The 15290-nt window shown below is 36.9% G+C and overlaps 2 protein-coding genes across 7 annotated transcripts in view; both read right to left on the reverse strand.

The window, feature by feature from the left end:
- Positions 1-879: 879 nt before the first annotated feature.
- LOC110028697 lies at positions 880-7377 on the reverse strand. Of its 2 annotated transcripts, none has more exons than XM_020730656.1 (3): positions 5767-7377; positions 4644-5383; positions 880-1453 (listed from the first exon to the last, which is right to left on the reverse strand). In XM_020730656.1, the coding sequence occupies exons 1-3, from the start codon at positions 6781-6783 to the stop codon at positions 1075-1077; spliced, it is 2136 nt and encodes a 711-aa protein (XP_020586315.1). In that variant the 5' UTR covers positions 6784-7377; the 3' UTR covers positions 880-1074. The 2 variants fall into 2 exon arrangements, with proteins under 2 accessions (XP_020586315.1, XP_020586316.1); XM_020730657.1 differs by having other exon boundaries at positions 1149-1453; positions 4633-5383.
- Positions 7378-13692: 6315 nt separating this feature from the next.
- Positions 13693-15290, reverse strand: part of LOC110028694 (OTU domain-containing protein DDB_G0284757) — a 19239-nt gene continuing 17641 nt past the window's right edge. For all 5 annotated transcript variants that reach the window (XM_020730649.1, XM_020730646.1, XM_020730648.1 and 2 more), the window contains exons 9-10: positions 14167-14223; positions 13693-14075 (exon numbers count right to left, since the gene is read on the reverse strand). In XM_020730649.1, coding sequence (XP_020586308.1) covers positions 14029-14075; positions 14167-14223 — 104 coding nt within the window. In that variant the 3' untranslated portion in view covers positions 13693-14028. The remainder of the gene's footprint in view (positions 14076-14166; positions 14224-15290) is intronic.

The following is a 15290-nucleotide window of genomic DNA, read 5'->3' on the forward strand; positions in this document are numbered from 1 at the left end:
GCTTTCGCCCGTGATTTTTACCCTTTACCCCGCACTCTCCGTAGGGTTCTCGCTGCTTCCACGCTGTCTCTCTCGCGAACTAGAAACCGAGGGACATCGGAAATCGAGGGAGAAACCTAGACGACGGTGATATCTTTGAGGAGTCGAAGGGTTTTGTTGAGGGGAAGGGAAGGAAGAAGGGGAATGGTAAACAAGGATGTCGTGCATTGGAGGAAGAAAGGCAAGATCCTTGCCATGGTGTGGTTCATGGAGGAACAGAGGATGGCGGTTAGATAGAGCTTGATTTGAGAGGGAGAGGTCAAAGCCACCAGCGGCAACAGAGGTGGTGGTTTCTGTTTCTCCTTATTCTTGCTTATGACTTGATCGAATCTGATACACATAATATCATACATTTATAATTTTTTTAAAAAATAATTATTATTTTACAATTATATATATATAATATTTATATTTATTTCATATGAATTATTAATAAATAATATTATTAAAAATTTTACATATATTGAACATTCTCATATAAATACTTAACAATTATTTAACGGATTTAGCAAATATGGACAATTTGATTATTTTTTCAAATAAAACTACCCCGCAGCTGTTTTCACACAGCTGCACCAAATAGACAGTCAGATTCCCGGCAGCTGCTTCCCGACAGCTGCTTCCTAGGGCACCGCAGCTGCAGCTGCAAAGTTTAGAAGTTGCAGCTGCGCTAAAAAGGGCCTAAGTTCCTAAAAGTGAGAATGTGAGATACATCTTTTTTCTTGCATAATTTTTATAGCACCAGAGTGTTATAAATGTAAATATCAAAGTCAGGCTGTTGGATATGTAAAAATATAAGAAATTTATGGTATGTATGTAAATCCCACGGCTACTGAATAGTAAACAGTAAAGGCACTAATACGATTAAATCTTTTAAATGTTCGTCGCATAACACCGAACGTTCTACATAAATTATCACTGTAAACTTCACTCAGTTCAACCAAATCTGGAGCCTAAGGATTTGAAGCAGATTATTTAGCAAAAACAAAAAAAAAAATAAATAAATTTAAGACAAAACACAGCAACTAAAGGAGTTCAGTAGATGTGATCTTCCTGATAGCTATCACCAATGACTGAAATGAAGCTCTCAAGCCATGGAAGCTGATTAAGATCCTTGATAGCATCGAGGTACGAGTCGGACGAGCGAGGAGGAGATTGGGAGGGGTTGTGGTGGTCGAGGCTGATCCCACCGGCGAGAAACCTTTGGATCAGAGCCAACTGAGTCTTTTCCTGCTCTGTGTAGCCATCAATGGTAGATGACAGAGGATTGAAACAATCCCATCTCCAGAGCTCAGTTTCATGTTCAGATGGAGATGGAGAGGATTCAGAGTTCTCATCATGGAGTTCGCACTGGCATGTCCGAGTTCCATATCTATACTCTGCCCCGCAGGAGAAGCAGAACTCATGGCCACACCTGTAGATCAAAAAAATTAAAAATTTTTAGATGTTGGGACGTTTTGTTATTTTTTAGCTTCAGGAAAATTTCAATTTTTATTGTTGAATCCAAGTTTGAATGGGGCGGAAAAGATAATGAATACATTCAGATAAAAGTGCAGTGAAAAAGAAGGAAGATTTGCATACATATCACTCAATTCTCATGTATTTTCATAACAAACACTTAAACTTCAATTTTTACATAAGTACCATCTTACCTATTGATGAAAAGTGCATTTCACTTTTTAAAAGTTAAACTGATGGTACTTTTGATTTGATATAAAAAATTTGGGTGGTATAAATATAAAAATTGAAGTTTAGAAAATTGAAGTTTAAGTGTTAGATATGTAAATACATAAGAATTGGGCGGTATGCATTTGGCGCATATACATGCATACCGCCCAATTCTTATGTATTTAGTTTGATATTTACTCTTATAACAACTTGGTGCCATAAACCTAAGCATGCAAAGATGTATTCACTTTTAAAAAGAAAGTGATGTGGTATTTTGGATGTGATTTAAAGATTTGAGTGGTATGCATGTATATATGAATGTTTAATGCATGTATATATGAATTATGAATGTTTAGGTGTTAGATATGTAAATAAATTAGAATTGTGTGATATGTAGGTAAGAGCCCCAAAAAGTATATTGAAGTGGCTCGAATATGTAGCCTATGTCCATCTTCCAATTCAAATTTGAATTTTCAACTCAAAGTTTTCGAGGAAAATAAGGTCCACTTCGACGATGACCATGGCGTAAGAAAAGATTTTACTAGAGTTTAGACTTCAGTCTTAACAAGCATCTAGTCTTTGATCTCTGTTCTCATTTTTTTATGAAGTAATTTACCCGTCACTAAACCAATCTCCATGGGGGTTGACATTCCTGCAAATAGGAGTCAAAGGTTTGACATGGCTAATTTATGAGTCACTAAACCAATTTCGGTGGGGTAGACATTCCCGTAAATAGGAGTCAAATGGTTGACATGAGTAATTTATGAGGCACTAAACCAATCTCGATGGGGGTTGACATTCCCGTGAAAAGGAGCCAAAGAACTCGAGAAGGCGGCAGCAATGATAACAAAAAGAATGTTTGCACATTTACCGACAGAGATATCCATGACAGTCACTTTAACATTAATTGTACTCCATAAGTAAATATAGTAATTTCTTAAATGTAATGTGGGAGTTTGCTCGGAGCAACATCATATGGTCGGCAGAGAAGCTATTATTGCACTTCAGGTTGAGCAAGAGAAAGAGCTTTATGTGCCTGTCAAGAAGTTGTCAATCATCACAACTTGGGAATTTAGAAGTTCTGTGAAGACATGGAAGTAGAAGTATTCGTTTACCTCCACGGAGGATGGTTAGCAGCTATCAAATAACTAAAATGAACCATTTAAGGTCCCAAATCAATGTCACCACATGCCCTTTGACGTAGTCCCAATGGTGAGAAGTTAGGAAGGCAAGAATGGTGCTCTATTACTAAACAACCTAATACAACCCCATATTAGTGCAAGAGGAACCATAGTGTCGAGAAAAAGGAGTGTAATGACCACAGTGCTAGTGCGACAATAAAAAAGGCAAATGTATTGCAAGAGCCGACTCAACTCTCCCAAAGGGAACCAGCGTTCCTTGCCTAAGACTGCCTCGGCGTTAATAGAATGGATTCCTTTTTTGCTCATGGCCACCACGGTAAGAGATCTTTCCTTCTCTTCTCATTGCTCTTTGTTGCCTTTGTGCACTGACTTCACTTCCCGCGCATTAGACGGCCTTTTGCACAGCCTTTCTTCTCGATTTAAGAAAGGAGAGTCCAAGGCATCACTTCAGCCACCAACTTTTCCCCTTTGTAATCACTGGAGTATCCTCCCCCAGCTTCTTCCTTCATCAATCGAGCCTCCTCTGCCAAGCCCCTCCTGTGATTTCTTCTCCCTTAACCGAGTAAACAAAAGGATTGAATAATTCCATTCTTCTCCTCTCCTTACAAACCTTGTTGTTTAATGTCCTCCGCTACTGTTATTAAAGAGGGGTTCAATTTTTAATTTATTTATTTTTGGTTAAGTTGATGAATTTCCATTTACACTTAGATTATAATGATTTTATTTTCAATCATCTATTAACTATGTCATATTAGATTAGGCTAGTAAAGTTATATTCTGAATATAATAATTTGGGTATTTAAATTTTTTCAAGTTGAAATTGTAGGGATCTCTTGTTTTTTATTACGCCTTAAATGTGTAATCCAAATCGCTTAGATTCGATTCCTCTATCCATGTTTAGAAATAAGGTAGCTTATTGTCATGCCCCACCAATATTACGACATGATGGAGTATTCTAGAAGATGGAGGCCTAAAGAACAACCTAGAAGAATCTAGAATATGTATGTACATTAGAATAGTGTAGAACTATCCAGAAGCTAAAATATTATATTGTAAAGCTCTCTTTAGAGAATAGTCCCACATTGGCAATACGTAAGGCCAAAGCCATGGAGGAAGCTATTAATAAGTGTCCCCTCCCTCATTCTAAGGCATCCAAGGTTTCAAGCTTTGTAATATCTCTTTATTAGTGAAGCTTTATCTTCTCTAACTCTTCTTTCTATTCTACTTTCATGAGAGTGCTTTTGAGTTGAGTTGGGAAGGTTTGCTTTTGAGTTGTTAGTTGGGAAGGTTAGGCTGATTTAGTGCTAAGAAATAGCGCTAAAGCCGCATGGATAACTCGAGGAAAGTTAGTCCGTGACATTATGTTGTATATTTGCAAGTATTAAAACCTTTAATATGCTTCGGGTATTAACTTAGGTTCTGCCTTATCTAGGGCCTTGAGGTTGAGTTCCATGTAACATCACCAATTAGATCTCGGATAACTTGAGAGTGGCATAATGCTCACATCGAGATTGATGTACATAAGTTGTTAGGTGATGATGACTTGGCACCATCCAAACAATGACAAAGTATTATAGATTTCCCTGTTATATAAACAAATCCATATAACATCATCAAAGAAAAGAAAGTGCTTGCAATAAAATGTTGTAATTTAACAGCAAAATGGAAAATCTAGATTCCAGTCCAAAACTCTAAAGAATCACTAAAATGCCTTGATAAATTGAAGGTATAACTAGAATCAATAATTTTATGAATGCATTTAAAAAATCAATTAAATAATCACCATCATCATACCGGCAGGACACACGGTAGCAGCCTTCCACAAGCTCGAGCATTTGTCTGCATTGCTGGCATCGTCTCCAACTGTTTCGCCGGGCCAATTGATGCAATGTTAAATCTTCAACATTTCTCTCATCAAAAATCAAATTTTGATACTCCTCACACCTCATTGTGGAATGCCATGGCACCTGACACCTCGAGCAGACGAATCTACAGCACTCCGGGCACTCGATGCAATATATGTTTGATTTTATCAATGTGGACTCCCTATCGGGCGAATGATGATGGCTGTGAAGTAGCATTGAGCAATCAGGAAACGGGCAGTAAAATCTCCACAAGTTTCTCGCCTCAGTTTCTGCAAGCGCTCCCTCTAAAGATTCAAAAGACGAAGATGGAAGAAAGGATCTACACACACTGTTTGAAATGTAACTTTTGCATTTTGGTTGAGGGCACTTTACAGCGATCGGTGAGCTCCGGAATTTAGTTTTAACATAGATACCCATGCAATCAAAACAAAGGTCATGGGAGCAGTCCATCTCTATCATTTTAGATAGATGCTTGTCCTCCCCACAAGTAGAGCACTCGATTAACTGGCAAAGAATTCCGGTTGCTTCTTGGGCCAGCTTCAATGGCTTCTTAAGCTCAGATTTAGGAGCCAGTTTAAGAACAAATGATTCAAACTTATCTGCAATTTCTTGAATTCTTTCTCGCAAGGCAATCAAAAGCTGGCCTTCTACTGAATCACTTCTTGTAATCTGTTCATTTTAGATATTTGTATTCATCAATAGCTTGCATTTCAATATTCTCACATGTATGAAAAGATAAATTCTAAGATACATTCAATCAGAGAAAGTATTTAAACTTCTATGGCAGTTGATGAAGAAAAAAGTATATTACACTGCAAAAAGAATCCAAAATTCATGACATGGGAAAATTAAATTTGAGACTATAAAATCTATAGAAAACATTTTTCCTCAACAAAACCAAAAATTTCACATTAATAAGACATGGAAAAGATGTTAATCTATTAATCACATAAAAACATTTATAATCCAGAGTAACATAATATTAATATAATCAATTCACGGCTCCAATCATCCTAAACAACCTAAATTTTCATAAACAAATAAGTACTTACCGAAAGATAAACTTCGTTAGAATCTGTAAATGCTAAAACCTTACGACATCCATTTCGCAGGGCCTCAAGCAGGCCATCCAACAACGCTAAGTGCTCTGCTATTAACTCCTCCACAAAGAAATCCAATTTTTTCTGCACTTGAAGAAAAGGAACCCCATGAGGCTTTTCCATAATCACCCCAATTCCAGAGATTCTAGAATCTAAACCACAATTCTCAGACATTGAAACACCCTTGGAGAAAATCCTCACTGAAAACTCATCATCATCATCTTCATCATGATTTTCAAACAACATTATTGAGCACTTTAAAATATCATCTTCATGATCCTCAGAAAATATTAATGAACACTCTGAGATATCTTCATCATCTTCAGAAAGTTGTAATGAAGTCTCTGAGACATCACTTCCATTGGCTTCACAGAATCTTGGTGAGGAATCCATAGCACCATCATCATGGCCTTGAGAGAATCTTAGTTCGCAATCCAAAATACGTTCTTCCTCACCTTCAGACAATCTTAGTGAAAACTGGGAAACATCTTCCTCATGGTCTTCAGGCAGTGCCAGTGAGCATAGTGAAACAACCTCTTCATGGCCTTCGCACAATCTTAAGGTGCTCTCCGAGACATCTTCATCATGGACTTTAGACAGACTAATGAAGCACTTAGGGCCAAAGTCTTGATCATCTCCTTCATGCAGTCTAAGCGAACACTCCGTAACAAGTTCGTGGACGCCATCAGAAAAGTTCATTGAATCCTCTAACTTTTCTCCAAACTCCATTAACGATGCCTCAACATCTTCTTGGAGAAGTTGATCAGATAACCTTGATGAGAATTGATCGCCTTCTTCTTGTCCTTGACATATCCACAACGGAACCTCTTCCCTCCCTTCCACTCGTTCTTCTAGTAAAGATTCCTCTGCATCCTGCCAATCCTCATCTTCCTCACAACAACTCCTAAATTCTTCATCCAAACCATAATTTCCCAGATTCAGATCGCTAGAATGCGCAGACTCCTCCATTGCAAGAAAAGATTGACCTCACAGCACCCAAATAATCCTTTTCTCTAAATACGACAACGATGAAAATCTAAAAAGGAATTAATTAATTCCTCGTCACAGAAGTCGGTACAACCATGGCTGCAGAAACTTCAATCATGCACTGATAAATGTATGGTTTCTTAATGAAACTTCAGCAGAAGGCCATCGGATCGAATCTTATAAATGCTTTCCATATCAAATCTCAAATATCATCTAGATCTTCCACCATAATCAAACAACAGTCAAAAACCCCACAGAAAAACTCTCCTAACAGAACAAAAATGAACAAAAACTACAGAAAACCAACAATTTCATTCGGTTTCAACCTCTTTGCAATCAGAACCCGAGCCTTCCGGCGTCTCTTGCCAAAACGAAATCCGACAAAAAAGCCGGAATCCTCCACGAAGAAGCAACCTTCATAAACAACAAAGTGAAATCACCGGGCCCCCTCATCACCATGAAGAAAAAGGAAGACGGCAAACTGTTTCAGTCCCAAAGAATCAAAAGTGAAAACCGACAAAACCAAAAGAGTGCTTCGCGCATAAACCTCCTTTACAGATGAATACTCATTCGGCAGCCGGAAAAAAAATTACGGCGTTGAAAGGCCGCCGGAGCTAACCGACAAGCAATCGATTTGATTCCGATCGGACGACCTTTTTCCTCCATAAGAGCAGAGCTCAGACGAAAGTGTGCGCAGGTAATTACTCCGGCTGTACGAGAAGCGATAGAATAATAGAAAAACAGAGGATTTATTTGCACTAAACCCCCTGTAAATATTTTAATTGTCTTAGACTAACCGGTTTTAATTTGGGTAAATCAATCCGGAATCTGATCCGAAGCACCGACCCATGGGATCGGGTCACCAAAGGTGAAATGAGGAATAAAGTTCACGCAAGATTCTTAGACACGATCACCGAAAGTTCACCCCGTGCTGCGTATATAATGGAGGTTATATTGGCATTATATCGATATTATATTCGTATTATATCTCTTATAACATCCATATAAACCTACATGTAATTTACCTAAATTTACAAATAAGTTCTGCACTTCTATTTTCACATATCTATAGATTACATGTATGTTACATGAAAGTTATATGGAGGTTATAAGGAATATAAAGTGAATATAATGCATATATAATCCCGATATAACCTTCATTTCCGATTACAAGGGGCATTTACACGCATGCCATATGCTTCTTATATATTTATATATCTATCATCTAAATATTCAATAATTGCAGTAAATTATAGATATTTATGCACGACTTTATGAACGTGGGTGGCACAATTATATAGCCAAGTTGTTCATCATTGCAAGCGTAAGAATGGTAGACTTCTTTCATATAAAAATATTTGAACGATATAAAATATAATAAACAAAATGGCAGAGCTTTCAGTAACAAACACAATAAAAAATTATTGCTACTTCAACCTATGTCCTGCATAACTTAATTTTAAGAATTTGTTATGATGGACCATCATGCTCTCTAAAGATTAAGTAATTTTAGTATAAATATAGTATAATCAACAATTAGTTTTTAATACCTATATTCAACTTTTATTCGTAGAATACGGTCATAAGTATTTAGGGATGAGTCGAATGCGTTATCTTGTTCTCTCTCTCTCTATAAAAACTAGGCTCTCTCTCTCTCTCTCTCTCTCTTATGACCAGAAAATAGAGACCCTTTCCTTGAGTCATTCCGGACTATGGGTGTAAATGAGTCGAGTTGACTTGTAAGCTGGCTTGAGCTCAACTCATTAACGAGCTCGTGAGTGGAGCTTGTTAAGCCTTGAGTCCAAGCTCGAGCTTATAACCGAGCTTTTACAATATAGAAGCTCGGGCTCGAGTTTCATGCAATTCAATGTGTCGACTCGATTAAAATAGGCTTAAGAGTAAGCGTGGGTCTCCGAAAATTCAAAATGCACCAGATTCTCGTTGAGAGCTAATTTGTTAAGTTTCAGGTCAAATTTTCGAAAGGCATGTAAGATAGCAGATAAGACACTGCCCGAGATTTCACTCTCATTTTGCAAGGACTTCAAGATCTAGGGTTTGTGGCTTTCCGTGCATGCAAACCCTTATGATTAATTACCTCTCTCGATAATGAGAGAGCACTTTTGATTAAGGTTATTCATTAAACATTAAGTATTCAAACTTAGCATAATGTAGTAGTGAATTTATAATTTAAAATTATAAAAATTATCATTGTTAGCTAAAAAGCGGGTGATTGGGGAAGCAACGACAACCCGATCAAGATCCCATGGTTCCATCATCTTGGGTTGTCATTGTCTCAGTCTACTTAGTCAGTGGAGTTAGCCAACCCAACTTGACATAAAGATTTTTGTCAGCAATTATGGGTTGATTGGTCTAAGAGGAACTTGTAGACCTATGATGAATGATTCTCAAAGGGGACTAATCTAAATCAATGTTGGCTTACAGAGGATTTTATGTTCTATTAATTTTACCTTATGATTCAATACTCAAAAAATAAAATATGATTGGGGAACATACGAGCTACATCTGTGATTTTTTTTGTAATGGAGTCTATTGCTCAAACCATCTCATAGAGTCTATTAGCCGAACCATCCAGTCAAAGGACTCTGGTCGTAACCGCTTCTTTTATGGAGCATATTGACCAAATCACACGGTCAAATGATTCAGATCACGTCCTTACTGAAATAAGATTATTTTGAGTGTGAATATAGTAGTAAGTTTGATGTGACATTGGTTGGTTTTATTGATGATCCATGGTTCTATGATTATTTTGTTACAAAATCTTTTGCTTGATTTGATTACTTTATTCTTTATTATAATTGTTTAATCAAATTAGTTGATACATTCTGTGTGTCATTCTTTTTTAACATTGCTCATGATTTTATTGATCTTGCATGTTAACATATGATTAAATGTGTTATTTTTTTTAGCTTTAACGAAGATATAAAATTACCCTGTTTGTATTTTTTATTGCATTAGTTTGCCAAAAAATATGAAAAGTGAAATATTAGATGAATCAACTCAAGCTTGTATAGATTGAGAACAAATTCTTACTATCTTAATTGAAGATGAAAACACTACTAAAAAGCACCATGATAACAATGATGAATAAAATGTTGGTGATGGAGAGAACAATAGTGATGGGAGTAATGTTGGTGAAGTGAAGAATGGTGATGAGGTGGGTGATGAGATTGGAAGTGAAGTTGAGAGACAAAAAAAATGTTGGCATCAATTTTAGATGTCACACGCGTAGGATGTCCATATGAACGACTTGGGATGATCTACTGTTCATCCGTAGCGTCTCACAGCTCAAGACACCCATTTGAGACTTCTTGGCACGTATTCGAGGCACGAAGCCAGAGTTCATGATTATTCGACCTTGCCTGGGAGAATCATCAAGAATCATGGCTCCAAGCACATGGAGTAAGGCTCAAGTTCCCTCCCCTTTCAGTGGTGGAGGAATATGGAGGTGGAAAAGAAAAGAGTTTCTTATGGAAGGAGGAGAAGAGGAAGTAGAAGCTCTAGGGAACAAACCTTACTCCTTACCCTTCTCTATTGCTCTCCACTTCAACAGCTTTCTTTAGCTCCCAAGAAAAACACTAGCTCCAAGCTCTAACCTCCAAGGGAAGAAGGAGATCAGCCTCCACGCTCCAAGAATGTTGAAGATGAAGAGGAGATAGGTAAATGAGGGGGCCAAAAGAGCTTAAAACAACCTCTTCCCATTTCCCCAACAAAATTTCCAGATGTGGCTTTGCCACCTCACCTAAGAAGTTCCCAAAAGGTTATGATGATCCCCATTCGCATGCCCAAGGCAAATCCATCCATATCTCAAGGAAATCCAGCTTTTGGGTTGCCTAGGGGGTGCACCAGGGTCAAAAGGATCAAATTAGAGTAAGAAATTGGGTTCTTAAAGTAGACGAGTGCCTAGGAGCTACGACTCTAGAGCCTAGGTACGTAGTCTGGGGCCATGACATCATGCCCCTGGTGCCTATGCGCCACCCAGGTGGCGCTTACTTTCCAACAGGTTGGAAAAATGACCATTTTTAGAATTTTTGGGAGCCTAGGGGTCCGAAACTGGCGCTTAGGTGCTAGAAACTGATGCAAGGCTTTCAGGGGCTCAATTTTGAACATTTGGGAGGGCATTTTAGGGGCTTAGGCATCAGTTTAGCCTCAAAAATCTTGATTTACACCGGGAACGCATGACGGAGGATCTCTTCGATCAGAAAGCTATGGAAAACCACATATGAGTATATTATGATTCTCTATCCTAAAAAAAATGAGTGTTTTGCTCATCCATTGATAGGGGAATTTGTCGCTAACGAGCACTCCAGACTACGACGCGGGTAGGGCATTCCAAACCCTAATTTTCTAGTAGCGCACGTAGGCGGGCTCCGTGACTTCCCTTGACCCCGGGGAGGCTCTGAATGGATACAGATGGACCTATAAATGCCAGATGAACATCAAATACATCTGATGTCCTGGGTGAGTCTGTAAAATAGTAGATTCTCCCGGGTAAGGCTGAGTCATCGCAGACGCTGGTTACGTGTCCTGAACATGTACCAGGAGGTCTCGGATGGGTGTCTTAAGCTATGAGATGCTATGAATGACAGTTGCTCTAATCCAGCCAAGTGGACACTCTACATGTATGACATCAAAATTGACACCAATACTAATCTTCAAGAACCACTTCTAAACTGGGTGCAACTTTATAAATAAAGCTTTGCCACCCCCCCACTCCCTCATTCTGCCATACTGGATTTCTTCCAATTGGATTAGGAAGTTGATTTCTTCAAGATTTGGTACAAGGGCTTCTTCATATGCTCTTATTAAAAACACCCTGCTCGGAGAAAATAAATTCAAAAGCGGGACTAGCAAGTTCTCAAACATTATTCTTGAATATGATTGCAACCATTTTCAAGAAAATATACTGTCTATTTTGACATATGTCCTAGTCTTGAGAAATGTAGAATATTTTCTCACACCTTATTCTAGGCTCAATCGGCCCTGAAGTAACTTAATTTGAGCTATTTCACCACTGTTTGCAGTCGTCAAGCATAATCATTGATTAACAACCTCAGCTAGCTTAAAAATCATTGGTGGATTACTATCGTCTTCTTCCATTGCAGGCTATAATGGAAGATAACTTTATCGAATTCATTGCTATAAACAGGTATCCTTAGCCGAGTAGAGGAATAAATATCTCACATATTCGAAGTTTGTTCAAGTGGAAAATATTCGTGTCATATTTATGTAACTTATACATTTATTTAATTTTGTTTTCTTCCATACAAAACTCCATAAATAGATCTTCCTTCACAAAGAAAAAATATATATATTAGAGAGCATTCCATAATTCTTTTTTCCTATTTCTTTTTTATTCCCATCTTTTACTTTGGATCTTTTATGTGTTATAGCAAGATGAAAAGCCATCTTGCCTATTTGAATATACAAAAACTTGTACACTCATGCTACATAACCTATTTGATAACCACTCAAATCATATTTTATTTCCATAATCTTTCCAAATATTTGAGACTTGAGTAGTAACCACATTGAGCACACAATTGCAGAAAAAAAAGAAGAAATAATTCATTACCATTTTATATTTGTTTAATTTTGAATCTCAACCTTTGTGCACATTTATTGAGTAAATTCTATGTGCCTCGCTGCAACTTATTTCATGTTATGCTTAGCATAGTTCTTATAGTATTCATGTGCACCTCCTTTCAGCTGCTTTATTTAAACCAACATTAGAATTATCAAGTGCATACAAGCTGATAAAATGAGTAGAGCTCGAGCTTTCCAATCCAGCTCGAACCTAATTTTTTTTTTAGTAGAGTTCAAGGTCACTATGTAAGCTTGAGTCGAGCACGACTCTGACTCATTTACACCCATATTCCATAGACTGAGAAACAGGAGCTTTAGCAATACATCCATCATATCCTCCTAAACCTTCTTCTTAAAAATAGAATCTTTACCTTTGTATGAGTTCAAGAGCAACACAGAGCCCTCACAAAAAGAAATCAACACAACTAAAAAGAGATTTCAGCAACCTTAGAAAAATTATCATCAAAAAGTCTAATTTTGATTTTTTCTTTGTATGTATATGAAAAGAAGAGGAGAAGGTGGCCAAAAATGGGAGCCTGCCCTACCTGATCAGGTTAGGACTGGATGCAGATGAGAGGCACGTGGTGGGGTTTGAGAGAGCAAAGTTGCTTTTCAACATAATCTCTCTCATAGCAAGAGAATGGCCCTATTTTATTAATTATAAAATGGGATCCTAATAAAATGGGAGGATCCACCCACTGAAGTCATGTCCATCATAATTATACTTTTAGTTCATTGATTAAAAAATGGGCCTTTACATCCATACCACTCAATTCTTATGTATTTACATATCAAACACCTAAACTTTTACCTTCCTATCTAAATCGTTCATATCACAACAAATAAAAAAAAAATCCTTAGTTTAAATTAAAAAGAAATGAAATATGTATTTTTCATCTATAGTTGAATTAAGATGACATATACTATCAACCTTATTAATGCTACTTTTATTATAAATGATGAAAAAATAAATATGAATATTATTATTTCGGATTTGCTTACTATAATAGTAGATATGATCAATCAAAATATGATAAGATTGTGCTCGGATGCATGGCACATTGATTAGAGATAAAATGACCTATTTATAAAAAATCTCAATGGGAATACCTATCACAGTATTCATACATGAACTCAAAATAATCATATTTTAATAGTTAGATTCAAATGTGAATACTAATATTAGCTTGGGCTATGCATTTTAAAAAATGAACATTGAGCCCAGCTAATTTACGAGACAACTAGTTACGTCGAACTCGATAAGCTAACAAAATAAATTTGGTCCAATTTTGAATCGGCATTTTAGTTTAGGAGCCAACTCATTTAATACATATTACTATAAAATTCAATTGAGAATGAGATATTGGTCTGGTGGATGGACATTTCCTCCTGCACCGAAAAATCTCATCTTCGAAGCTTGGGATAAATTTGCAAAAGCTCCCAACCACAAACCCTATGAACATCATTCATCATTCTATACATCAACTTTGAATTGTCTATACTTGATGCTTTCTTGAAAATAATTGACAGCTTAAAACAGAATATATACATTACTGTTCAGGTGAGAAAAAAACTATTTATTTTCAAATTCACCCTCTTGTATATGCATTTTTATGAGGACTTTCACAAAAAGAGCCAATGCTTTGTCTTTGTTATCCTACAGGGCAAATCTGCAAAATTATGATAAATTTATTTATTTAGTCCAATACGTAAATAAAAAAGGGAGTGAGAGCAAAGCAACCAAGAGTCATTTTTCCTTACCATCGGTTCCGTACAAGGAATTGTAATGCACTTCGCTCCAGAAGCTCAGCCATAGTTCTTTAACAAAAGGTTTGGGGGAGAGAAGAAAGCAATTAGTAAAATCATGAATGAGTGAACAATTACACAAGGAAAAGCAAATAAGAAGCAATAGTTGAATTAAGTGGGAGATGTGATTTTGTTGATATAAGCCTTCTTTGGTTGGTCATGATGTTTAATTGTTGTGCTTTCCTAGGAAACTACATAACTGCAGTTATCAAGAAAAAAAACCTCCGATTTGTGGCAACATGGGACGGATATCTTATTGCGATCGGGTGAAGTGTCAAAATAGTCTCATGGCTGTTTAAATATGGGCTGTCTTTAATTCTATAGAGACTACAAAAGTATCAAATTAGTCTCCAAACTTTTTAAATTGGGGCTAAAATAGTCCTCCCTTGAGACTATTTCAGCCCATATTAAAATACTATGGGGACTAAATTGGCATTTTTAAAGACTCCGGGATTAAAATAACCCTCTCCAAATAGTCATCAGACTTTCTTGACACTTTTATATATTGCTATCAGAAAATGGACAAAATCTAATTAAAAGTAAAAAAGAATGGAAATTTTGAGAGGAAAAAATTTTATGCAGGTTCACCAAATTAACGAGTATAACCTCAAACTAAAATTTGCATAATGTATTTTTTTGGTGGGACGAAAAAATTAAATTACTAAACTTTAACAATTGCACCAAAAGACTTGGCCACATAGTGTGGCTACAAGACAGCTACAGGCCAGCGGAAGTAGCACACATGTACGGATGATGATACTGGAGTTAACCCAAACCATATAGAAAAAACAAGTATTATTACTAGAAACAAATAGATGATTATAATCACACTTGAAAGAAAAAATAAAACATACAACATGCAAACTTGCGTTATGCTAGATCCCGGGTGATGGTGGTGGGACTGTCAAAATGGCTCGTTGTTCGCGAACAGCTCGTGTTCGGCTCGTTAAGAAGCTCGTGTTTGACTCGTTCGCTAAGTTAATGAACCGAATACGAACAAAGATTTGTTCATTCGTTTTCGGCTCGTTTTGGCTCGAAATATTACTGATTAATTATATATATATATATATTCGAGGCAC

The sequence above is a fragment of the Phalaenopsis equestris genome, unplaced genomic scaffold (genome assembly GCF_001263595.1).
Source record: "Phalaenopsis equestris unplaced genomic scaffold, ASM126359v1 Scaffold000522, whole genome shotgun sequence".
In the NCBI taxonomy this organism is placed as follows: Eukaryota; Viridiplantae; Streptophyta; class Magnoliopsida; order Asparagales; family Orchidaceae; genus Phalaenopsis; species Phalaenopsis equestris.

Coding starts and splice junctions, on each gene's coding strand:
- LOC110028697 (XM_020730656.1), bottom strand. CDS start 6,783: ATGGAGGAGTCTGCGCATTCTAGCGATCTGAATCTGGGAAATTATGGT. Junction 5,384..5,766: donor CTAACGAAGTTTATCTTTCG/GTAAGTACTTAT, acceptor TAAAATGAACAG/ATTACAAGAAGTGATTCAGT. Junction 1,454..4,643: donor TGCTACCGTGTGTCCTGCCG/GTATGATGATGG, acceptor TTTGATCTACAG/GTGTGGCCATGAGTTCTGCT.